This window comes from Lissotriton helveticus, chromosome 7, assembly GCF_964261635.1.
Source record: "Lissotriton helveticus chromosome 7, aLisHel1.1, whole genome shotgun sequence".
Lineage (NCBI taxonomy): Eukaryota > Metazoa > Chordata > Amphibia > Caudata > Salamandridae > Lissotriton > Lissotriton helveticus.
Genome location: NC_136068.1, coordinates 1,713,608,252 through 1,713,634,523, shown reverse-complemented (window position 1 = coordinate 1,713,634,523; position 26,272 = coordinate 1,713,608,252). Strand labels below are relative to the sequence as shown.

Genomic DNA, 26,272 nt, shown 5'->3' with positions numbered 1-26,272 from the left:
TCATCATCCTCACACCCCAGGCTGAGGAGCCCTAGGCAGAGGGGACCTTTCTTTCATCATCACCCCCCCTCCCCCACCCAGGCTGTGAGGAACCCTAGGCTGTGAGGACATTTCTTTCACCATCACACCCCAGGCTGAGGGGACCTTTCTTTCATCATCATCACACCCTAGGCTGAAGAGCCCTGGGCAGGGGGGAACTTTCATCATCACACCCCAGGCTGAAAAGCCCTGGGCAGAGGGGACCTTTCTTTCATTATCACACCCCAGGCTGAAGAGCCCTGGGCAGAGGGGACCTTTCTTTCATCATCATCACACCCCAGGCTGAGGAGCCCTGGGCAGAGGGGAACTTTCATCATCACACCCCAGGCTGAAAAGCCCTGGGCAGAGGGGACCTTTCTTTCATTATCACACCCCAGGCTGAAGAGCCCTGGGCAGAGGGGACCTTTCTTTCATCATCATCACACCCTAGGCTGAAGAGCCCTGGGCAGAGGGGACCTTTCTTTCATCATCATCATCACACCCCAGGCTGAAGAGCCCTGGGCAGAGGGGACCTTTCTTTCATCATCACACCCTAGGCTGAAGAACCCTAGGCAGAGGGGACCTTTCTTTCATTATCACACCCCAGGCTGAAGAGCCCTGGGCAGAGGGGACCTTTCTTTCATCATCATCATCACACCCCAGGCTGAAGAGCCCTGGGCAGAGGGGACCTTTCTTTCATCATCATCATCACACCCTAGGCTGAAGAGCCTTGGGCAGAGGGTGAGGTACTGGGTTTTTAGGAACCGGTACCGAACCGGTAACCCAGCGGTGCCAGGGGATCAACACACCAAAGACCTCGGGTTCTCCTGAGTCAGACCCACAGAAACTTCAGAGTCTTCCAGGTGAAGTCAAAGATTAGTTTATTGGCTGCAACCAAGGTGACAGGGTCCTAGAAGTACAATACCAGTATATTCAGGAGACTGCACACTTTCACAAAGTTAGGCTTCTCTTCTTATACACAACATTTACCCTTTGGCGAAACATTCCTTGGGTGCGCGGCATTTCATTTATGGTTACTGATTACAAAAAGAAAAGCAGAGTCATGATGACATGTACATATTTCACGTCGTGCTGCCCATAACAAATCATCCGGCAAGGCCCAACATTTCATCAGATATCGCTGGACCCCTAATAAAAATGGTCACCTCCCCACCATAAAATAAGTGAGGAGAAAGGAGTGAAGAAAGATGTGAGCGAGATATGGCAGGTGTGCGTGCTGAAATGGCTTTATGGCCGGTTGGGCCTAGATACTATCTTGCTTGGCCACTGGGAGGGAACTGACCTAACGAGCTCGGCCTGGGGCAATGGTTCTAACTTGTACTGGGGTCAGGAAGAAGTCGATTAAGGAGTACGTGTCCTTGTGGAATCAAATTCGACTGGATTAAGGCCTATGTAGAGGGCAACGTGCAACTAAGGGTTCAGAAGGTAAATGACGATTTCGAGGTGAAATTGTCACTCGAATATACTGAAAATACATGTGCTTGATGTACTCGTCATTTCCGGTCTTTTGATACCAAATTCGTCCTATTTCGACGAAGTTTTTATTCTCGAGTCCGGTACTATTACGGATCCATATTTTTCAGAACCACAGACCCTCCTTTTGCCCTTACATAGGCAATTAATCTATCCTCATGTTAATCTGAGTCCAGATCTATATTCCTAAAGTCATTGAGGTGTTGCTGCAACATCATTCTAGTGCTGAGTTCGTGTCTTGACACAGGCTTCCTTACACATGATGTAGCACAGAGGCCACATATTGCAGGAGCACACTGAATGCATAGACAGAACAGGAAAAGAATGGCTAAGACCATCCCAATGACCATCAGAATTTTCCATCCCCAGGCAGATATCAGCCCCCAGAACCATCCCATTAATGACCAATCTCCTTTATCCACATGAATAGATTCGGAAATCTTATGTAGTTTGGAGATGGCCCTGTATACTGTTGGAGCATTATCTGGAATAAAAATGCAACAACTGGACTGGATCAATTTGCATACTCCACCCGGGTCCGCAAGTATTACATCCAAAGCGATCCGGTTCTGAAGGGTCATCAGTCGATCCGCCTGGAGCTCAGCAGTCAGGTTACTAAGGGCACCGGCAGTCTCAATCACGGTGGATTCAACTACCCTCGTCAATTGCCTTATGTTTCTGCTGTTAACCATGGCTCCCCAGAACGGCAGAATACCCATTGCGAAGTCACCAAATTCTTGACCCGCAGTGTCTTCTTTACTCAAAACACCTCTAACTACCCTTGTCCGATGGTAATCCGCCGCTGCTGTGTAGGTGGGGGGTAACAGGAATGAAACAAAACATGAGCCCGAGAAGTCAGGGGGCAACCATGTATAGGCTCTATCGTGGCAGATGAAATAAGTACCCTTTGCGGCTAAAAAGGCAGGGGAAGTCTGAGATCAAAAAACATACGTTTCTGTGCAGACACTCTTCCCTAGCTGAGCCCTGGGATTCCTACCAATACCTTGCAGACACAGGTGACCTTGATGGGGTACGATCCAGATAGGGGACGATCTCTTGGCTTGCTGTTTCTCACTTAATGTAGTGCCATATCCGGTCACATTCCAACCTACATATGCAAGTATCTCATCGTCCGGGGTATCTTCGTAAGAAGTCACTTCCTTGATCATGTCAACTATACCCTTCACTAGGGCGCTAGTCTTGAGGTTGTCTTTTACAGAACGTAGGGGTTGGATTTCTCGTGCATATATGAACATTGTCCTATATGCCCATACTGACCCATTGTGACTAAATGGCAGGACCAAATAGGGGATACCTCTATCCGTGGTGTGGGGCATGAGACCACACACCCAACAGTTGGTTGTGTTCATTACAAGTTGGTGTTGGTGTAATAGCTGAACGAAGGAGTTATTAATGAACTCTAATCTCCTATTTGATTCGTGGTCAGGCAAAGAGTGGAAAGAATGAGAGGAAACAGTAGGGGGGAGGTATGGGTGATGTAGTAGGCGTAAATGTCACATGAAAAGAGAATAGAACATAGCTTATTAAAAACACCATTACGCTAAATAGCATAAAAATACACATTATTATAAAAATTTTCTTTCTTATTGTTTTCAAAAGTCTCTGCTTAAAGTTCATTTGTTTGGCAGTTCTCTCCACATCAGGAAACTCCATCCTCTCTAAGGTGCTGCCCGCGGCGGTAGGTTGTTTCTGCTAAAGGGTGCTTCCGTCAGTCTAGGGTGGCTCCCTTCGACCAACTGGAACCAGCAACCTATTGTTGTCCGCTGCACCCAAAAGTCTTTAGTCAACCGCGACCCTAGCAGCGGAACCCGGATGGCGGTTCGAAAAAAACAAAAATAAGCAAGTTACCTAGATGGGAGAATCTGCATTTTCAAAATAGCATTTTGGAAGGAAAAAACTTATTATTTTATTAGTCCACAGGTTTTTCTCTCGGATCAAAAAAATAGATCACTTTTACTTTAGTCTGTTTTTCTCAGTCGCAGATTATAGCGTCTTTTCCCGGGTGCTATCTGGTCCGGAAATAGTAGCTCAGGTTCCACAGAGTTCAATTGTTCTGATGGCGGCGTAGTTTCTTGAAAAATGTTCTTACTGTCACAATCGCGTTTAGCTTCTTTTACGCGTTCATCAGTTGTGCGCTTTGAGTCAGTGCCTCCTGTCCGGACCCACTGGTCATGTGGCAGAGGGAAAGGTATTTTCTTACAGTGGATCCCGTGGACCCAATTGGCCTTCCCCTCCACTTTAACAGTCGACCTTGTAGACAGGAGGACGAGGTGAGGTCCGGTCCATCTGGGCTGGTCGTTTCTTGTCCTCTGGAAATTCTTGACCAGAACCCAGGAGCCAGGGTCAATGGAGTGACCCGGTGTCTCGGAAACCGGAGGCAAGGTGTTGTGGACCTGTTGATATAAAACACGCAATTTAGCCGTCAATTCATACAGATAGTCGAGCAAAATGGGGTGTTGCAGCTCGCTAAACTTCGTGGGCCTAGGCACTCCCCATATGTTGGCTGGCCGACCAAAGACTATTTCATAGGGGCTGAGTTTCATTCGCGAATGCACAGTCATTCTGGTGGATAGGAGTGCTAAGGGTAGAGCGTCGGGCCATTTAAGACCCGTGCTCGCTTGGATTTTGGCCAATTTAAGTTTAAGCGTGCCATTGTAACATTCCACTAATCCAGCTGATTGGGGGTGATTTGCAGCGTGGAACTTCTGACTAATGCCTAGCCCTTCACACACTCGTTTCATCACACAACCCACAAATTCACTTCCGTTGTCCGACCAGACCATTCTAGGCATTCCGAACCTGGGGAAGAACTCTTTCACAAGGGCTTTCGCTGTGGACAAGGCAGTATTGTCCCTTAGGGGATAGGCTTCTACCCACCTTGAGAAGGCGCAAACAACCACGAGCACATATTTTAAGTTGTTGCACCTCTCCATGTGTATGAAATCTAGCTGCAAAACCTCGAACGGATACGTAGGAGGTGCAAAGTGACCAGCTGGAGTTGGGGTTCCCCTACCAGGATTGTGTTTCAGACATACCATGCAATTCTTGACAACATTCTCTGCACACTTGGGAATCCCTGAATTCTTCCACACTGGGGCCAACAACTCGCAAATCCCTTTCGCGCTGATATGGGCCATCCCATGAGCCATTGTAACCACTGCAGGCACATATGCATCGGGTAACAACCATCTTTGTTGCTCTGTCGATTCAATCCAACAACCATTTACATCCATTCTCCCTGTACTTTCTTTCCACATGCTTAACTCTTTCTCCGTGGCCTCAGCTTGGATGGACTTCACACTTTCTATCGTGTCTTCACATATTCCAACATCACCAGTCCATCTTTCTGGGCTCGCAACATACATTCGGCTCATCACATTCTTTGCCGTTTCTTTAGCAGTTTCGTCAGCAAATGCATTTCCACGACCAACATCATCGATCACTTTCTTGTGTGCACTACATTTTACAACTGCTACTTTCAGGGGCAACGTCAGTGATTCAAGAAGCTCATTCACCAACTGACCGTGCTGAATCTTAGCTCCATGCGAAGTCAGGAACCCACGTTCTCTCCACAATCGACCAAAACTGTGAGCCACTCCAAAAGCATACTGACTGTCGGTATAGACAGTCACTTTCATTCCTTTTGATAACACACATGCTCTCGTTAACGCCACGAGTTCGGCGGCTTGAGCCGAACCATGTGGTATTCGCGCAGTTTCAACGATTGTGTGCAGAGTTGTGACAGCATATGCTGTAGTCACATTACCATTTGGGAGTTTAAAGCATGACCCATCCACCCATAATGTACCATCACATTCGGCGAGAGGAGTATCGAATAGATCAACTCTCCCTTTGGTCTCCTCCTCCGTTCTGAGGAAACAATCGTGCTGTTCTGAAGCATCCGATTCCTCAGCAATAGGTAACAATGTGGCTATGTTCAGAGTACTGCATCTTTTGATGTGCACATGGCTCGCTAGTAGCGTCAATTCATAACTGGACAGTCGAGCACTAGTCAAGTGCTGTGTCTTAGTCCTATTTAACAATGTATCTACTGCATGCGGGACCATCACAATTAGTGTATTATTCATTACTAGACCTGCAGACTGTCGAATAGAAACAGCTGCTGCTGCTGTGGCCCTTAGACAACTTGGCAATGCTCGTGCTACCGGATCCAAAGTTGATGAAAAATAGGCGCATGGCCGCTGTCTATCTCCGTATAACTGAGTCAGCACAGACAATGCACAACCCTCCTTCTCGTGGACGTATAATGTGAAAGGTTTACTGTAGTTGGGGTTACCTAACACAGGGGCCGAACATAATGCTGTGCGTAATTCGAGAAAGCTTTTCTGACACTCATCGGACCAAGGAATGGGATTGGGTGTATTTGTACACGTTAGTGCCAATAAAGGTTTGGCTAATAACGAAAAATTTGGAATCCACTGTCTACAGTACGATGTAATGCCCAAGAAAGCGCGTACTTCTCTCTGCGTTCTTGGCACATTTAATTTTGCTATTGCCTGAATTCTTTCTGGGGTCAGTTTCCTTCCCTCCTTCGATAAGAGATGACCTAAGTAGGTCACTTCTTGTCGACAATATTGAAGCTTGGAAAGTGACACCTTGTGATGTAGATCACATAGATGACGCAGTAGTGCCAACGTGGCCATTTTACATATTTTCTCAGTATCCGCGGCTATGAGCAAATCGTCCACGTACTGTACTAGAGTGGAACCTTCGGGCAAAACCATTGCGTCAAGCTGACTTTTCAGAGCTTGACTGTATATTGAGGGGCTTTCACAGTAGCCTTGAGGAGCGCGTTTAAAACGGAAACTGCGACCACCTAAACTAAAGGAAAAAATATCCCTGCTTTCCTCAGCAATCGGGATACTGAAGAAAGCATTCTTCAGGTCAATCACCGAAAACCAGGATGCGGATGCTGGAATCATAGTCAATAATGTTGTAATGTCGGGGACAACTGGGAATTGTGGCACCACTATCTTATTTACTTCCCTAAGATCAATCACAAATCTATACACAGGTGGCTGAGAAGGGTCAGTTCGTTTTAAAACAGGCAGAACAGGACTATTGCAAACATTGCCTCGTGTTTCCTCGATTACGTCTTTCTCAATCAACTCGTAAACAATCGCTAGCAAAGCTTTTTCGCCCTCATTGGATATTCTGTATTGGGGAATTCGTGGCATTTTGACATTCGACTTCAATGTTACAACATATGGTGGAATTTCTAGAAGACCTACATCATTCGGACCAGTTGCCCAAAGAATATCCGGAAGGAGTGCCAATTCTGCTGGAAGCGTATTTCTCGACAAATATATGGGAGAGACCACTTTCTTACCTAAAGTCAGTTGTACTCCTGAGGGAGAACAGTACAAAGTCGCATACAATCTTTTTAGCAAATCTAATCCTAGCAAATTTTCACCACAACCTGTTGTCAAAATAAGGGGTGCTTCGAATTCACAAGGACCAACAGAAAGAGATAAAGGGTCAGAAATCGGATTTCTAACCGGGGCGCCAGAAAAAACTTACGGAAACGTTCATTTCGCCAGACAAAGGTGCGCCAGGGAGTTTGGAGTGCATAATAGAACTCTTTGTAGCACCAGTATCCAACAGAAAAGGTTCTGACACACCCGATGTAATCACCTCAACGTAAGGTCCACTCTGATCTACTGGAACTGAAACAACTCCCTCTCCTTGTCTACGGCTGTCCTAGCAATCATTATTCTCCCACTGCTCATTTTCTGTGTAATACTCATCGACGTAGTATTGAGCTGTCCTGTCAGATACGTTATTTTGCTGGTCAAACCTGTTCATAGAGTTTTGTGGTGGAAGGGGACGTGTGTCCTGAGGGGCGTTTCCACGCCCTCTACCTCTAGGCGCTTGCTGACTACCGCGACCTCGTACACCAGAAAACTCATTTGTACGTTGCGGCAGGGCAGGACAGTCATATTTGTAATGACCTTCTTGTTTGCAGTATAAACACTGGTTGGGACCTACGCGGTTTTGATGGTAATCGAATCTCTGCAAATTTCTTTGCGGCTGCTGAAAAGTGTTCCGGTAGTGATTCGGACCATTATTATTTTTGTTACCACCACCACGTGGAGGATATGCTTGCTGTAGCAAAACCTTCGTTTTGAGTTCTCTAGTTTTCTTCTCTACTTTATCTTTCTCATCATTGTCTCTATTCTCGTAGTACTGTGCGGTAGCTAATATCTGGGCTGAAGATGATACTGCCCAAGAGCTTTCTGAATCTTTCAATTTTCTACACAAGTCTGGAAGCAGATTGTGCACAAATTTATCGACGAACAATCTCTGACCACCTTCTGTGGTCATATCTTGACCGCTGTGATCAATGAATGTTTCTTCAAATCTGGTGAAGAAATCTGACACAGTTTCTTCTTTCTTTTGCTTGCATGCAGATAACTTATCCCAATTTACACGTATCGCAGGCATTATTGTCTTCCTGTAATCTACTATCCTACCAGGTAGTTCCGCTATCAGGGGCTCAGGTTTCGCACCACCAACTTGTCGTGCATCTGCAACAGTAATATTAGCCCACGTGTCACCTAATTCCTGGTCATGATCTTCATGACGAATTTTTCCCCATAAAGGCTGTGGAACGACGTTCCCGAATAACATATCGATATCGGCTAAATTCATAATACATGATCCAGCAGTTTGCGACAATTCTTTATAGTACCCTGCAGGATTTTTACGCTGATCTGGTAGTGTTTGTTTGAGTGCTAAAACTTCTGCTCGCTTCCATGGAACATGTACCCATACTCGGTGAAAGTGGGGCAGGACAGGTGGGACAGCTGTCGCGTCACCCTCTCTCCACTGTGGGGGAACTTCTCTCATAGGGTATTGTCGTGCCTTTTTCCTACTAGATGCACTAGATTCCGATGGTGACCCAGAACTACTTCCCTTACTTCGATGTGATAATAGCATTTCAACTGCTTCTTCCACATCGGGACCTACAATCATACCCAGACTAAACTTAAACCTTATACGACACATCTCTTGTGGGAGGCAATCCTGGTCATTGTCTTCTAAATCTTCGCAAAGAAAAACACACATCTGTTCGAACACATATCTCTGTGTCGCTGTTTCCCATTGATGGAAAACTTCCATGACAGACTGTAAATCATATTTTGCAGTGTCCATGACCCATTTCCGAGCTAAATTATTCAGGGAATCTCTCTCTTGATAATCGGGCAGTTGACTTCGCAACTGTCTTCTTCCTATGTTAGGGGTCGTAGCAGGCGACCCGAAAAGTGGTAAAAGAAGATTAGTAACAGTACTGGCCATTTTCTGCCGAAGGGAAGGTGAAACGGAGGAACAAACAGATGAAAGAACGGGGTGAGGTAAAGCGGATGCAGAGATGGCAGAAGAGGTATGAGGAATAATAGATGTGGTACTAGGCAAAATCATAGAAGGGGCATTTGTAGAAAGTACAGTAGGCAAGATCGTAGAAAACACAGGAGAAACAGAAGTGGTCGGTGGGCCTGGAGGAGGCTGCACCGAAGAAGTAGGAGCCAGCTGAAGAACAGCTGGTGGGTGCTGTGGAAAAGCCAGAGGCGCAGCTTGTGCAACTAAAGGTTGCGGGGGTGCTGTAGCATTCTGCGCATAGGGCGGTGGCGAAGTTAACAATTGCGACATTAACTGGTCTTTTTCACGCTCTTTTGCTTTCCCTTGCTGAAGAGACGGCAAAACTGGATAGCACTTATCTATTGCCATTTTACGTTGCCTGTGCAGTTGTTCATTTATCTGCTCTTCCTCATTATCTTTAAACTGCACGGCAGCTTGCATTACTGAAAGTCCTTCTTCTCTCTTATTTTTCTTAGCTAATTTAATTTCTTTTTGTTTGGCTTCTTTGCGCCATATGCGGAAAGAGTCAAACATCGCCGGCCGGGCTTTCTTTTTAAATAGTTTAACTTCAAGGTTGTCTAAGATTTCAGAATCAAAGCTACCATATTGGGGCCATTTTAGAACACCATCTTTCCTAGTATATTTAATCCATACCTCGTTGTAAACGATGGGGCCTACCCCATGTTTAGCGTACAGCTCGTAAGTCGGAGTTCCAACTGGAGGAACCGGAAATGAGTCCTCCAATCGGGAGTCCCTATTATTATTACCGAGACAAAACCAAGTCCCGAGTTTAAGACTAGGCATCCTTTCTCTCTAGTCTAGTTCCAAAACTTCAAAGGAGTTATCGATTACGATATTGCTCGTGAAAACACGAGTCCTTCGGTTATGGTACTTGCAAGAACCAATAAAAACCTTTATGTATCTCTAAGATATCACAAAGTAAGTCCAACTAAGGACTAGGAGACGCTCCACTTATACTTAACTGAAAATTATCGATGGCTTCACCAGAAGACTCGTCTCAGCGTTTCGCTCTACCGAAAATGTCAAGGGTCCAACATCAGGGCGATAGCCAGGGCAGCAGTCCTTGTAGCCGTCGGGAAGCGGGGAACCTCGCAGTAAAGACCTTCGGACCACGTCGACATGCAGGGGTCGATGAGGTGGTGGGCCCTCCTCCGGAATTTTCACACGAAGCTCCTCACGATCTTCAGGCTGATTGGTACCACTGGAATCGCTCCAACGCTGGGCGCCAAATGAGGTACTGGGTTTTTAGGAACCGGTACTGAACCGGTAACCCAGCGGTGCCAGGGGATCAACACACCAAAGACCTCGGGTTCTCCTGAGTCAGACCCACAGAAACTTCAGAGTCTCCCAGGTGAAGTCAAAGATTAGTTTATTGGCTGCAACCAAGGTGACAGGGTCCTAGAAGTACAATACCAGTATATTCAGGAGACTGCACACGTTCACAAAGTTAGGCTTCTCTTCTTATACACAACATTTACCCTTTGGCGAAACATTCCTTGGGTGCGCGGCATTTCATTTATGGTTACTGATTACAAAAAGAAAAGCAGAGTCATGATGACATGTACATATTTCACGTCGTGCTGCCCATAACAAATCATCCGGCAAGGCCCAACATTTCATCAGATATCGCTGGACCCCTAATAAAAATGGTCACCTCCCCACCATAAAATAAGTGAGGAGAAAGGAGTGAAGAAAGATGTGAGCGAGATATGGCAGGTGTGCGTGCTGAAATGGCTTTATGGCCGGTTGGGCCTAGATACTATCTTGCTTGGCCACTGGGAGGGAACTGACCTAACGAGCTCGGCCTGGGGCAATGGTTCTAACTTGTACTGGGGTCAGGAAGAAGTCGATTAAGGAGTACGTGTCCTTGTGGAATCAAATTCGACTGGATTAAGGCCTATGTAGAGGGCAACGTGCAACTAAGGGTTCAGAAGGTAAATGACGATTTCGAGGTGAAATTGTCACTCGAATATACTGAAAATACATGTGCTTGATGTACTCGTCATTTCCGGTCTTTTGATACCAAATTCGTCTTATTTCGACGAAGTTTTTATTCTCGAGTCCGGTACTATTACGGATCCATATTTTTCAGAACCACAAGGGGACCTTTCTTTCATCATCATCACACCCCAGGCTGAGGAGCCCTGGGCAGAGGGGACCTTTCTTTCATCATCATCACACCCCAGGCTGAAGAGCCCTGGGCAGAGGGGACCTTTCTTTCATCGTCATCACACCCCAGGCTGAAGAGCCCTGGGCAGAGGGGACCTTTCTTTCATCATCATCACACCCCAGGCTGAGGAGCCCTGGGCAGAGGGGACCTTTCTTTCATCATCATCACACCCTAGGCTGAAGAGCCCTGGGCAGAGGGGACCTTTCTTTCATCATCATCATCACACCCCAGGCTGAAGAGCCCTGGGCAGAGGGGACCTTTCTTTCATCATCATCACACCCTAGGCTGAAGAGCCCTAGGCAGAGGGGACCTTTCTTTCATCATCACACCCCAGGCTGAGGAGCCCTGGGCAGAGGGGACCTTTCTTTCATCATCATCATCACACCCTAGGCTGAAGAGCCCTAGGCAGAGGGGACCTTTCTTTCATCATCACACCCCAGGCTGAAGAGCCCTGGGCAGAGGGGACCTTTCTTTCATCATCACACCCTAGGCTGAAAAGCCCGAGGTAGAGGGGACCTTTCTTTCATCATCACACCCCAGGCTGAGGAGCCCTAGGCAGAGGGGACCTTTCTTTCATCATCACACCCCAGGCTGAAGAGCCCTGAGACAATACAGACAATTCCAACCCTTCTCTTATAATGGTGTACAGATTCCTCGCTGCACTCCTGGCTCTTCTAATGCACCTCCGCAGGTTGCTAAAGGAAACAGCAGGCTGCGCGCGCCACGCGGTGGCACTTCACCAGTGCATCCGTTTCTAAGTTTTGAAACCCATTTCACTGGTGAAATTAAATCCTGACTAGAATAAATGTTAGCGTACAGCAGCACCATGAAGTGAGAGAAAGAAAACAGACATAGTGGCTGATATGTAGTCACTATGGTAACACGTAATTAAATTCGCACATGTGAGCCCCCTACTAAAAGTATGTGCCAGGAGTTGCTGATACAATTGTGCCACAGCATCCTGTCTGCAGGATATCGACGGAACTCACTTGGGGAGGCTGATCGGTGCTGAGGAAGTTGTTCTACAATCACCTTCGGATAAAGTCCGCGCTACATAAAAATGCATTAAATAAAAAAAAAGATCGTGAAGATAACAAGCCACGCATTCACACTTATCTGTAGAACATTAACAGCGCCAGGGGCTAGATTCCGGGGTTGAGTTTGCCGCCTCCATCCACTAACCACACACACACTCACAACTCGTCACAAGATAGCCACTGGTGTCAAGTTCTCCTTACTTGCACCCACAGGCAACCAGGACAGGGCCCAGTCTGCATATGTGGGACGGAGGTGGGTGATCCGGCACTCGTTTATGTCTCAGATCGGTGAGAGAGTAAATCAGAAGTGGTACCTCACCGGGATTTGCTGCGTTCAGCCCAGGTGGGGGCTGTGTCCAGCATCTTTGTGACGAGGAAGACAGCGCCAGTTGTTAGTCTTGTTGGGATATCGGAGAGTGTGATCTGGATCGACGCCCCTCCCTCTCATCTCGGAGTCGTTCCTTCCTGTGCTGCTTAAGAAAGTCCTCCACCTGTTGCGGGTTATGGAAAAAGTGTTGTGTGCCGCGGTGAGTGATTTTTAACTTCGCAGGATAGAGCATGGCATAGGGGATCTCTTGGGCTTGGAGTTTCTTTTTCACACCTGCAAATTTGCGTCTGGCATCTTGGACTGAGGGGGTAAAATCAGGAAAGAAGGATAGCGTTGTGTTGCCATAAGCTACAGTTATGATTTCTCTTGCACGACGCAGCACTGCATCCCTGTCCCCGTAGTTTAGGAAGCGGGCGATGATGGGACCTGGGGGAGCCCCAGGAGGAGGTTGTGCAGCAAGAGATCTATGGGCCCTCTCCACAATAAGGTGGGAGGAGAAGGACTCTATCCCAAACAATTCCACCACAAGTTTTTCCATGAAAACCTCCATTTTCCCTGTGTTGGTGGACTCCGCAAGGCCCAGGACGCGGATGTTGTTGCGATGGGACCTCGCTTCCAAATCTTCGTTTTTATCCGCAATTATTTTGAGCAGTTTGTCCATGTGCGTGACTTGCTTGGTGGTCGAGGTGGCCCCGTCTTCCAGCACAGAGATTCTATCCTCGGTCTCTTTGATGCGGGTGTCATGATGTTCCAGTTTTGCCACAACACTGTCCATGCGTGTAGAAACCACCGCAATGGAGCGCACACCGCTAGCCCATGCGTGTGTTAATGGTGTCGATTTTGCCTCATGCCAAGCAGGAGTGTTTTCCAATCCTCCTCTTGAGGGGTTGGTGCGGTGGGGGACTCCTCTGTCTCCGGTGTCGTCTTGGAAGTTTTTTTGAACTCAAAGGGTATTTTGGACTGTCTAGCATCATTGCTCCCCATGTCGCGCCGAGGAGTCCGAGCCGTCGCAAGTGAAGAGGACACCAGAACGTTGACCAACGGAGACACGACAGTGATTAACGTGAGTAGAAACGCTGGTTAGGAGCGCTTACTGTCACGAAACACAGGAGAGCCAGAGGGGGCCGTGGCCACCGAAATCCCACGCTCCCGCGTCAGGTGTCGTCCTCTGGTTTACAGTATCCGCCGGGAAGAACCTCGAGGTGCTGGCCGTGGTGAGGGGATGCGTCCTCTTTTAGTTCAGGCCCTCAGTGGCAGGAGCGAGAGGCAGGGGCAGTTGGCTCAGTAGGGCCTGTCACCAGGCGAGGGGGGAGGGGAGGAGAGGGACAGCCAGGGCCACAGTCCAGTCAGGATGGGCGATTTCTGCAGGTTTGTCAAGGCAAAGAGGTCGCAGCTTCCAAGGCGTGAAAGTTAGGCAGCGGAGATCGCGGCATCGGGCGGGCACCTCAAGAGTAGGTCTCCCGGCCGTTTTGTGAGGTCGCGACTGCGTTTTCTGATGAGGTGTCCCTCCACTGCCGCGTGTTGGTGCCCACCAGGCCAGGGAGTCAATCGCCTCAGCGGCCCAGCACCCGGCCCGAATCACGCAGGCCACAGCTGCAGGCTCGCGCGTGGCCGCTGGGTCAGGGGGGCCGCACTTATGCAGGAGTCGGCTTATGTTAAGGCCTGCGGCAGAAGCAGGCCAGTGCTAAAGCGGAGAGTGGCCCCCAGAAGTCGGGTATTTTGGTAAGTTAGAGCAGTGCGGGCCGCCGTTGCCGAGAGTCCCCTCCCAGCAGCCCAGCCCAAGGGGCGGCTCGTGTCTCCTCAGCGCGGCAGTTCTCAGTGTGTAGGGCGGCAGTTGAGTCCCCGTGCAGGCCCCGGCTAGAGTGTCCGGCCAGGCCTGTATAGGCCGCACAGCCTCGAGGTCGTGTGATGCGCCGCTCCGACGGGCAAGGAGTACCAGGCGGGCAGGGGGCGTCACCGAATTCCCCCGTTAAGGGCGAGACCGAGGGAGGTGGTGTATCGCGCAGCACGCAGCAAGGCTTTGCAGAAATGTCTCGTCCTCCGTGTGAGCGGCCGGGCCGTCGGTGCCCCCCGGAGTGCATGCAGGGCCCGGCTTAACCCTCGGTGGAGAAGTTTGCAGAATTTAGGCGGCGCTCACCATTTCTGTGCTGTGTTGCGGGTCTCGCGACAGTAGCTTCCCGGGCTGAGCACGGGGGTCAGTTCGTTCTTCGGGTCGACGTCTGTCGGCAGCGTCGCGCAGGTCTGTCCTGGTGGGCGAGCCCGGCTCTCAGCAGCCCTCGCTCCGTCCCCACTGCCCGCTCCAGAAGCGCCGGCGATCTGCAAGGCAGCCGGAAGGGCAAACTCGACAAAGTTTACACCGCTGCGTGCAGGACAACTCAATGGAGCCAGTGGTGTGGGTTTTGGACCGATATCACCAATCAGGATATTACAGGATAGAAAAGAGTGCCCGGTCTGGCGGGAGCCTCACTCCAGTGCGGCCATCTTGGTTTGGCGCCACCTAGCGCCCGCAGTTTGTAACTGTCATGTCGACTTGGCCCGTGCACACACTGGCCAGTCTCTAACATTCCCTTTACTTAAATGTCAGGCACCCCTAAGGTAGGCCCAAAGTACCTCTGTGGGCAGGGTGCAGTGTATGTGAAAGGTAGGACATGCCCTGGGGTGTGGCATGTCCTGATAGTGAATTACAGCCCATTTCGATTTTCACAATTGCAAAGCTACCTGTTCATCATAGGACAGAATGGGAAGTTTGTTTATAACGTCTTATAAACATAACTGCCCTGGGAACTAGGTGGGAAAATAAAATTTAGTATGCCTGAACTCAGAATCTAATGATGCATCTTTTAGTAAAGGTGATTTTTACATTCTGTGTTTGAAAATACCACTTTTAGGAAGTAGGTATTTTCTTGCTCAGTCATCCCGTGTGGCTCTGCTGGAATGTGGATTGCCTGTCTGAGTTTTGGATGACAGGTGGCTAGGATGCAAGGGTGGCTCCCAATAGTCTAGGTAGGTCAGGAAAGGGCTGAATAGACCTGTCTGCGATGGGGGAAGAGGGAGGAGATTTCCTTGTACCGCAAAGGGCCTGGTCTGCCTCTGACAATGCCGTCTCCACCCCCTGCTGGGAAATCACACCAGAGAAGGCAACTGGTTCACGCTGGGCACAGACACCCTCTGCCTAGAGGATCAAAGGATTTTTGGATACAAATACTGGGGCCCATACGTCTGAACTTTAGAACTCTTTTGGATCAAAAAGACTGCCAAGAAGAAGAGCTGGAGAAGCTGTGAGGAGGGACTACCACTATGCTGTGTTTGCCTATAGTGGTTGCTTCTGTCTTGGGAAGTGAAAGGATAGGACTGAACTTTCCGCAATCTACTTTTGTGAGTTTCTCCAAGGGCTTGACGTAGAGCTTGCCCCCTGTTCAAGAAGTCTTAGGAACAGGAAAGACTTCAAGCTTCTGCCCTCAGCACCTGGGACTTTGTGTTTTGTGCTGCAACAGAAGAAAAGCAACCCAACGACGTCTACAACGCCACTGCAGACTCCGTGTCCTGAAGGCTCTTCAGAGGGCACCGCCCCAACGCCGCGACCCTGGTCTCACCGACGACGCCACCAAGCAGCTGGTCCCACCGCGACCTGTGGGCACTGCACTTTGCACCGCCTTGCTTCACAATAATGCCTTGGCCTCCCCTAAGACGCAGCTCCACATCGAAATTGACGCCGATGCTTGCACCTTGGTTCGAGGGCACCGCTCGTAAAGTTATACGACGCACCACCTTCATCCCGCAACGCAACCTTGGCCTACCGACGCCATCGACTCCAGTTCGTCAGCCAATGACAGCGCTTCAGCAACGACGACGACGCTGCTTGCACCATGACCTACCAGCACCATGACGAGCACCGCCTTCATCTCGCACCCTGGCCTAACCGACGCTGCCATCTGACGCCGCCACTGAGCCACTGCTCGCACCGTGACCTGAGGGCACCGCATGCAGCAGCGCTGCACCGCAGCACACGACGCCGGCCGATGCCAACGCTCTTGACTCCAACAGAGAGGAGATCGACCTGCAACGCGTGTGACTTCAAGTGCCCGACAACTCCTGCACCGACCTCCGGAACTGACGCCTGTGGACGCCGTGTTTTTGGAAGCTCAACGAGAGGTCGCCGAAGCCCTGCATTTCTAAAAGGTACTGTTTACGGGTCTTCCGGACACCGTAGCTGGCCCGCGACGCTGCGGTCGGCTAGAACTGTTTGGATTTGTTTGCTCAGGACGCCGTGATAACCCCGGAGGGAGCTATCCTCATCAAGGAATTGTTTTTAAAACGTATTTTGATAACTGTGGATTTTTGAGTACTGTATTGTGGATTTTTATCGTTTTTGGTCTTCTCTTAAGTATATACAAATATTGGATGTTTTTCTAAACTGGTGTGGTGTCCTTTTGAAGTGCTTTACACTGTATTACTGTTGGTTATGTGCAAATGCTTTACAAACTGCCTCTAAGATAAGCCTGACTGCCCATGCCAAGCTACCAAGGGGGTGAGCAGGGGTTATTTTAGGAGTATAACTCCCTTATCCGGACTAGAGTGGTGGTTTATGCCTGGCTTTTGCACATGCCCTAGCCTGCCAAAAATCCCATTTCTAACAGTGATAATAAAAGAAAGGTCCCCCCTGCCCAGGGCTCCTCAGCCTAGGGTGTGATAATGAAAGGAAGATCCCCTCTAACTGGGCTCCTCACAGCCTGGGGTGTGATTATGTAAGAAAGGTCCCCTCTGCCCAGGGCTCTTCAGCCTGGGATGTGATGATGAAAGAAAGGTCCCCTCTGCCCAGGGCTCCTCAGCCTAGGGTGTGATGATGAAAGGAATTGTCTGTATGACGGCAGAACGCCATGCAAACCTTTTTACTGTCTTTTTGTGCTTGGCTGAAAGTCAACATATGCAGGCCCTGGTGAGTTTAAAGTATTTGGCATTGCCCTGGCTGAAATGTTAAATGGCTGTGTGTGTGTTTTCAAATGACGTGATTTGAAAGTCTTTCTTCTCATCGCTTTGCAGAGCAAAAGAGCGAGAACTGCGTTAAACACATGAAGTGCAAAATAATGTTTCTTTGTGAAAAATTTGAAAGAGCTAGCAATGACACGTTTTGACCTGTCAAGAGTACTGTGCTGGTAGACCCATAAGACGTATCATAAAAGTACCCAGCACCAAGCTTTTTTAACTTTTTCTCTTTTGTTTAATAACACTGTTCATTTTACGCTACACTATTGGTACCAGGCTTATCCTGTCCAGTCAACAATATACCATACCTCCCTTCCTCTTTAGCTTATGCCTACTTATGTTTGCTCACTAATTGATAATTGGTGTCTTCATTTTACACCCCACCACTTTCAAACTTTACCACCCATCTTCGCCTTACCCAAAACCACCTCTCCTTCAGAAAACAACTCAAAACCTGGATATTTGATAAGTAATCCCCCACCTCCCTCAAGCGCCTTGAGACCCTATGGGTGAGTAGTGCGCTATATAAATGCCGAACTTGAACTTGAAGTGACGGGCCAGGAGAAGGGAGGGGGTGGGGGAATTGACGAAGCAGGAGTATTGATCGCGCATGAGCAGGAGTACTGACTGGACAGGAGCAGTGAAAGGGCAGGAGCAGGCGTTTCCCAGGGCGACTGGAAGGGTAGGGGGCCAGTTTAGTTTGGGGGGACGGGTTTTGTACAAGTGCAGGAGTTTTAAAAACACTGCAAACTTATTTGTATATTCAGCAGGTTTCGGTCAACAATACAAGTGCCAAGATAACTTTGGTAATCAATGTACCTGCTGGAGAGAGATGGGAGCATGTTTTGTCTAGTGGCTGTTTTACTCATCTAAGGTAGTGAAGAGGGGTAATATGCCTGCTGCTGCAAAGAACATGTACCATGTATATCAAAGAGCAATATGTTATGTGTATAGTTCAGTGGGTACTGCTTTGTGTTCACTTCCCGAATGAAAGGACACTTGAATACATATGGCCTGGCAGTTCGGGCTGGACTGTTCACATTGGGCGCAGGATCAAGACTGATTTGCATATGGCTGGGTCCAAACTGGAATGCCATGGTGAGCAAAAAACGATGGATTTAAGCCCAGATCTCTGAACTGGGGTGAATGTATGACATTGTTCTGCATTCTGTCCATCAATTATTCTTTTTGCATTTGTCACCCCGAGTGGGACAGGTATGCTCAGACATGAGTCCCATGCTCTCCATGCCACTGGAATTAGGCTATCCTGGCTGATGAGGGCTGAAAGCCCGAAACCGATCCTAGGATGTTGTTTCCAGTCCAGGGAGGACCTGGCCTGGCAGTTCGGGCTAGACTGTTCTCATTGGGCGCAGGATCAAGACTGATTTGCATAAGGATGGGTCCAAACTGGAATGGCGAGCAAATAAACAATTGATTTAGGCCCAGCTCTCTGCACTGGGGTGAATGTATGATATTGCTCTGCATTCTGCCCACCAGTTGTTCTTTTGGCTATATTATGATTGAGCAGCTAGCTGGCTGACATGAATATGAAGGAGCCTTTGTGGGATTCCGTGAGTCTAGATTCTCCTGAAGAGTCCCTTTCTCTTCTGAGCCTTGCTTAACACGTGTACATAAGGAGCCCTGCATTCATGACCTCAATGTTTGAGACAAAAAATAATCATGGATTTCTGAACAATGAGCGTAAAAGCATTAAGGTAACATGTTGTTCCTGCTTATATTTCATATGCTTTACATAAACCTGTATTCCCTATGAGTGTTTGCATTTTCCTGAATTAAACCTCAAATAAACATATCCATTCTTTTAATTAAATAACGTTATAAGCTGTAACGGGTCAGTGAAATGCTAAACGTACTAAAAATTGGTATGTTTTGCTATTTCTAGCCACACCCCTGACTCCGCCCACTGATTCAATCTTCGGTTATTCCCGCCCCCTGATTCTCCACCCACAGTTCCCCTACTTTTTTTTCCCCACTTCGACCACTGATCCCAATACCTGTGTATGGTACCCTTTTGGAACTTGCACACGTCACTTTTGTCTTGTAACACACTGTTTGCTACCTCGCACATTTTGTTTGTTTTAGATACTTGCACAAGTGCCACCATTGCCTACGTAACGTTTGTTCTTGTGCTGGAGTGTCTGCCTTTTATTGCAGTATTATACTTCTACTTGTATTTTGTACGTTTTTGTAACCTGCACCCATATCACTTTTTTTTCTCCTGTAATGCACCGATTGCTACCTCGTGTATTCTGGTTGCTCACTAGTGTCACTTTGCTCCATGTAACTTATTGTTTGCTTTTGTATTTTGTTCCTCGTGTATCACTATTGGTCCTTTTGTGAAGCGCTCTGACACCTTCTGGTAAAGTCCGCGCTATATAAAATTAAATAAATAAATAAAATAAATAAATAAATAAATAAATCGTTGCTTCTCTCGTCCCTCCTCTCCTGGTGGCCCTCCTGTCCCCGCCCTCCTCCTCTCCCTGGTGACAGGTTCGCCCGGGGCTCCTCCTCGCCTGGAATGATCTGCCCCCACCCCCGCTGGCATCGCTCCTCTTCTGTAAACTTCTGGCTCCTTCCAGGGCCGCGGCGCGGGGTATAAAAGGAGGAGCCGAGGCGCCTGGCGGCCATGGACTGCAGGAAGCGCTACAGAAGCTCCCGCTCTGACACCGGAATACCCCGCGACCCTCGCACCGACGCCATGGACGTCACCATCAGCCACCCCTGGATGCGGCGCCCCTGGTTCCCGGGTCCCCTCTTCCCCAGCCGCCTCTTCGACCAGCGCTTCGGCGAGGGGCTCCTGGACACCGACCTCCTCCCCGGCTTCTCGGGCAGCGTCTTTCCCTATGCCCGGACGCCCAGCCTGCACCTCCCGCCGGAGACCGGCCTCTCCGAGGTAAGTGGCTTGTGGAGTGCAACGACCGCTGAACCTGTCGCTGCGGATAGGCGGGCAGCCGCGGCAGGGGCATGAACCCACCGAGATAGCTGATGACAGCTTATACCCCGCATAGCTCCGCATCAGAGTGTTAATTGTCCGAATGTGTTCCGCACAGTAACCTGGGGCTGGATAATGGATTCATTTACCTGTTTGCAGTTTATTCCTGGTTCAGTACACCAGGTTGAGGGCTCTTCGGCAACTCACAGGTGCGTGTAGATCGCTGTGCTATCTGTGTGTATAGGATGCTAGAGGGTGAAACACTTAAAATAACATCGTTTCTAGGCTCTTTAAAGCTGCATTCATTCAGCGACGCTACGTTTAGCTGTTGCTAGGATAGGTTTGCTGCAAAATTTGTCTAATGCGGGGGCTGAGTATACTCCACCGTGTACTGCAGTGGGGAGACCAATCAACAGCAGGGGTGTGAACATGCGCCCTTTACCTTGTGCAGTTACGAGAAGGAGCCAAGTTAACCCGCTGAGCTACCTCACTAACATTGGAAGCTGGGACCTGCCCGTTACACTGACTCTGCCCCAGCCCTGCGATATTTTTAGCGGTTCTGGCGTGTTGTACAACATTAAAATTCGCAGACATTTTAGGGGCTTAGTTAAAGAATGGTTGCCTTCCTTCTTATAATAAATACATGTATTTTAAGAAGGGTCTGGGTGCCTGAGTCTGCTCAGGTCAGCCTGGTGTCTGCGCAGTAGGGTGCCCACTAGTCGAGCTTGTGGACATAGATTCCAGTCGCAGCGCAGCTTTTCATCCTTCCGAGGCGGATAAAAGTGCGGCACTGGGTGCACACGCAGAATCTGCGCCGAGGGTCGGTGTTCGTGCAGTGGCGCCCGATGTGGCTTGGGCTGTTGATGCACAAATATAGATATTAAGGCGCCCAGGGGCGAAGCGTTCGTCGGCTGGCAGCCCTGGGCCGCGTGTTTATTGTTGACATGCAGCTCGACCTTTCTGGAAGGGGCGGAGACCCCAGGGTGCCCGGGGCGGCGCGACAGGGGGGCGGGAAATAAAAATACTTGGGAGAACTTTCTAGAAGTAGCTGCCTGGGCTGGTGAGACAGAACGAGGGCAGGAGGAAAGAGGGAGAGAAACAAAAAGGGAGCCGTGGGGGTCTCCAAAGATGAGGCGGACACAGAAAAAACAATAATACCGTGGGATCTGCTCCTGAGCCTGTGTGTCCTCGAATGGCCCCAGTAGAGCAGCCGGCGTTGTGTTGTGCAGCCGCCCGCGGCCCCTGTAAATAAGAGCGGTGGGGCTGTGTTGGGAAGAGATTTGACAGACGACCACAAGGAAAAATTAAATAATTAATTAATAATGAACTTTCCCGTGTCGTCGTCTGTCGAAACCAGCACCCCACCCGGCCCCACCACTCTTACCTGCACGGGCCGCGGCTGGTGTTGTGCACGGCTGTTCTTGCTTTGGTTGTGTCTTTGTGTGATCACTTGTACACATAGGTGGGCGCGTCACACCCCCTGGCAGCGTGCGGTCTGTGGGCGCCTCTCTAAGGATCTGTGTCTGTCTGTGGGCGTGACACTCGAGCGGGGTGTCACGCATCGAGTAGATCTGCGTGTGCGTTCACCTGTTGGGGTGTCGAGGATCCCTGGGTGTGATTTCTGCCCAGAGACCTCGGTCTGTGTGCGCCTCTCTGAGGATCCGTGTCTGTCTGTGGGCGTGACACCCGAGCGGGGTGTCACGCATCGAGTAGATCTGCGTGTGCCTGTGTGTTCACCTGTTGGGGTGTCGATGACCCCTGGATGTGATTTCTGTCCAGGGACCCGTCCGCGCCTCCGAGCTTTTAATCTTGTATTATGTGAGGCGTGTCGTGGGTGTGCTTGTGTTTTCTCGGCTGGGGGCGTGTCACTTCCGTCTATTACGTTGGTGACTGAGCCTGGCTCCTCCTGTGCTCCATTTGTTCTTGTGTTTTACAAATCTGTCACACGCCTGGGGGAGTGGCACAGAGCCCTGGGTGTGTCCTTTCACTCAGCGTATGTGCCAGGTTCACAAGCGTGTGGGTGTGTTGCTGATCGTCTGTGTTTATTTATGTTTGCTGTTTTCGTAGCGTTATATATATATATATATATATATATATATATATATATATATATAATTGCTAGGCGCAGGGAGATGAAGTGATTTGCCCAGAAACCCAAGTGCAGATTTGCAAGCCCCTTGCGCCGCTTTTCACATGTTAAAAATGACGCAAAAGTGGCGCAAGGGGCTTGCAAATATGCCCCTCAGGATGTTGCCGAGGTTCGAATCCGGTTCCAAATTTGGTAGCTCTGGTCGTTACGCCACATTGTCCCCTCTTAGTTTATAACGTCCCGCGCTGTTTATATGCGCAGATTTGACAAAGTGATTCCTCCCATGTCAGGTCGTTGTGGTTTCTCCCACAGCATATTTACGGCCCACGCACGGTGTCCTGTATGCTGCGGCAGCACATGCAGTTTGTCCTTACCTACAGAGTATACTCGGCTCGCACGCCCACCTATACTCCTTTCCCACAGCATATGCTCTCGCTTTTTAACATACTCCTTTCCTACAGGGAGCTCTCAGCTCGCACTCCCGATACTCCTTTCCCACGGATGCTCTCAGATCACATGCGTGTGTTCTCATGCAGTCCGCTCCCATGGTTCCCTTTCCTGCATACTACTGTGAACCTCGGCACACACCTGTTCTACCTTCCTACAGTATACTCCTACTTCGCTCCCACAGGTTACCTTTGCTCTACAGTGTAGTCTCTTCTCAAATTCACGTGCGTTCTCAGTTCCTGTAGGGTACTCTCATTTCACGTCCACACGTGCTAGCCGTTATTCTCGGCTCATGCCCGCACGTGCTTCCGTTGCTTACAGATGCTTTCAAGTCACACGTCTTTGTTCTTCTCCCTCAGGTGACGCTGGATAAGGACACGTTCTCCGTGCACCTGGACGTGAAACACTTCTCACCAGAGGAGATCAACGTGAAAGTGATCGGAGACTGCGTGGAGGTGCACGCCAAGCACGAGGAGAGACAGGTGAGGCGCACTGTAGAGTTCATGGGTCACAGTCAAGTGGTGGGACCACGGGGGCACTATACATCCCGTGCACACCAGCATATGTACCCGCGGTGCAGTCTTGGGTCCCTAGTAACCTGCAGGAGAAGCCTTCAGCTGATGTGGCATGCCTCGCCCCAGCATGAGGGGTGGGTGGGGGGAGGTGCCAATACCATACAAAGGGGTGCATCCCTCCCCTTGAGAGGGGTGGACTCGGAGCCAAGGGGGGCATTGGCTTGGATTTTCTTTTCTGCAGCCTCACCATCTGCTATAAGACTTTAGCTTTCTCCAATTAGTGAGGGGTTGGTCTTTACTAGTGATGACCAGCATAAGCCCCAGCTGACGGCCATTTTATCCTGACTTCAGACCCTGGGCATTGCTTCTACTCTGGGCCCGCCCTCTCCTGCCCAAGTCTAGCTTTGCCACCGCTCTTGGGTGAGGGAAGGGTGCTCCTGTGCAGTTAATAAGCATGCAGTTGGTGTTGGGTCTCTCATTATCGGGATTCTTCATTACAGGAGCCCTAGGGATATTGGTGAGAAGGGCTGGCGGTCTTGAGGGTCGGGAGGGAGGGCAGTCTCTACCCATACCCGCGATCACCTGAATCCTAGAGCTAGAGGCGACATTAGTGGTTATGTTGAATGTGGAGGCAAGATCCATTGCTTCCTTTGTGGACATGGTGGCTTTTGTTCTTTTGGGTCTTTGAGCCTGTGTTGGGAGAGGGGTTGTGTTCCAACTGAGCCGTTGGGTCTTGGGTCTTGAGTGGTTAGATTTGGCGGATGGGAGTGTCGGATGTGGATGATGAAGGGATTTTCTGAGTGTGGTGAGGGTCCGTAATATTTCGGAAAGACCCAGAATTACCGTTTCTAACTGGCTTTCGAGCAGGGCCAGTCGCTGGTTCGTCTTTACGTAGGGAAGGGAAGAGGAGACTCGGGAGGGTGTTACGGCTCTTTTGTAACTGGGTAACAAAGATGGCTGATTCTGGTCTTCCCTCCCATCTCCCCTGGGGAAGGAGGGGATTGGTCTGAATACAGATTTAGAGAGACTGCTCTTGTGGCGGGCTGTGGGAAGTGGGGGACATGCCATGAGAGCGATGCTGGTTGCTCCTCACCTGTACTCACCCTCTCCTTCCTCCCTCCCCTGCAGGACGAGCACGGCTTCATCTCGCGAGAGTTCCACCGCCGCTACACCATCCCCAAGGTGGTGAACCCCGCGGCCATCACCAGCGCGCTCTCGCCAGACGGCATCCTGTCCATCGAGGCGCCCACGGCGGAGGCCAAGAAGCCCGAAGAGCGCACCATCCCCATCGTGTGCCAGGACAAGCCCGCTGTGGCCGGGAAGTGAGCCCGGGAGGAGCCCCGGCACCATGCCTGGACTGTGCCCCCTGCGGCTGATGCTAAACTGACCTTGGATACTAGGCTGAGAGACCACCTTTGAGGTGGACAGTCCACAAAACAAACATTGACATTTCTCTATAAACTATTGCTTGTGAATGGCTGGCCAGGCGTGGCGAAGTTTGTGACTGACCCTTTTGAGGCTCCACTGGCCTTTAGGGAGCAGCAGCCCTGGGTGAACCTTCCTACTGCCCTTCGGGTCATTCAGCCTGTCCCCAAGTACATCATCTGCACTTGTTTTGTGCCGTTCTCCCCCAACCCTCCACTTTGGCAGATTGGCTTTAGAGAAAATGCAAACCCCCTTCTCTTGCTTCAAAAAGGACCTAAAACTCCTTCTCCTCAACCAATACGTTCCCGACCAAGTCAACCATCCTAGGCATCAATAACATAAGGACTCCCCCCTCACTTTGACCTTCAAGGATATCTGACTGTGTAAAGCCCCTGCGTCTCTATCCCCTCACTGGATATATAAGTATTATGTTTTTGCTTATATCTTATATCTTTATACATCATATCCTGCGATGTTATGCAATCTTTCTTTTCCTTTGTGTATGTAAAGCGCTCTGATAGCTACAAGTCTAGCTAGAGCTACATAAAACTTTATAAATAAATAACTAAAAAATAAATGCCGCCAACTTGCGTTGAACCCTCCATAGATGTCCGCCCCAGGACCCCCTGCTCGAGCAGCGGTGTTGGTTCAGACCCACTAGAAGCAGTGAAGACTGCTGAGATCAGGGGCCGCCCCACACGCCTGTGGGGCCCAGAAACAGATTAACACTAGCCTTAAGAACACTACAATCTGGGGACAGTGCACACACATTACAGGACCCCGGGAAAATGCTGCCTCTGTGCCCGGCCTGCTTCAATGCGCTCTTTCCACTCAATTTTGTGTGTTTTTGTTTCTATTCTCTGTTTTGTAACAAGTACAACGGTGCTGTGTACAATAAAGAAATAAAGTGGGGCCTGGTTTGAAAAACTGGCCTCGGCGTGTTGTCTGCTGGATGTACTTCCAGGGGGCCAGGTTTAATCGCAGGGCGGGCAGGTGTGGGGGTGATAGGGGGTTGTAAGGCGGGGTTTAGTAGTTCTGGACTCCTTTTCCTGGAGAGGGAGGTAACTGAACATGGTTTTTCGCCTCTGGATCTGCACAGGCCGGGCCCCAGGACATAGTTGGGGCTGCCTTTCAAAATCCCGGACTGGCTTCTCCAGCCCTAGACTTTAGGACATGACTCCCCAAGACAGTGGCCCAAATGCTTCAAATGGTTCTGATCTCTCACTCCCTACCGGTCGAGGTAGATGCAAGTAATATAAACTGGAGCCTGGTGTAACATTCGCCACCACAGCAAACACAAGAGCAGCTTTTCATGAGAAATTAAAGCAAGACCTTTATATACCATGTCACCCTGAGGGGGCTCCAAGCAGAGAGGGGTCTCCTTCAAGCAT

The 26,272-nt window shown here is 49.6% G+C and overlaps 1 protein-coding gene across 1 annotated transcript; it reads left to right on the top strand.

The window, feature by feature from the left end:
- The first annotated feature begins 20,154 nt into the window (after window positions 1-20,154).
- On the top strand, window positions 20,155-25,808 carry LOC144767631 (alpha-crystallin B chain-like). Its single transcript, XM_078651031.1, has 3 exons — window positions 20,155-20,366; window positions 23,301-23,423; window positions 24,585-25,808. Exons 1-3 carry the CDS (start codon window positions 20,172-20,174, stop codon window positions 24,780-24,782), a joined length of 516 nt encoding a protein of 171 aa, XP_078507157.1. The 5' UTR covers window positions 20,155-20,171; the 3' UTR covers window positions 24,783-25,808.
- Window positions 25,809-26,272: the final 464 nt, after the last annotated feature.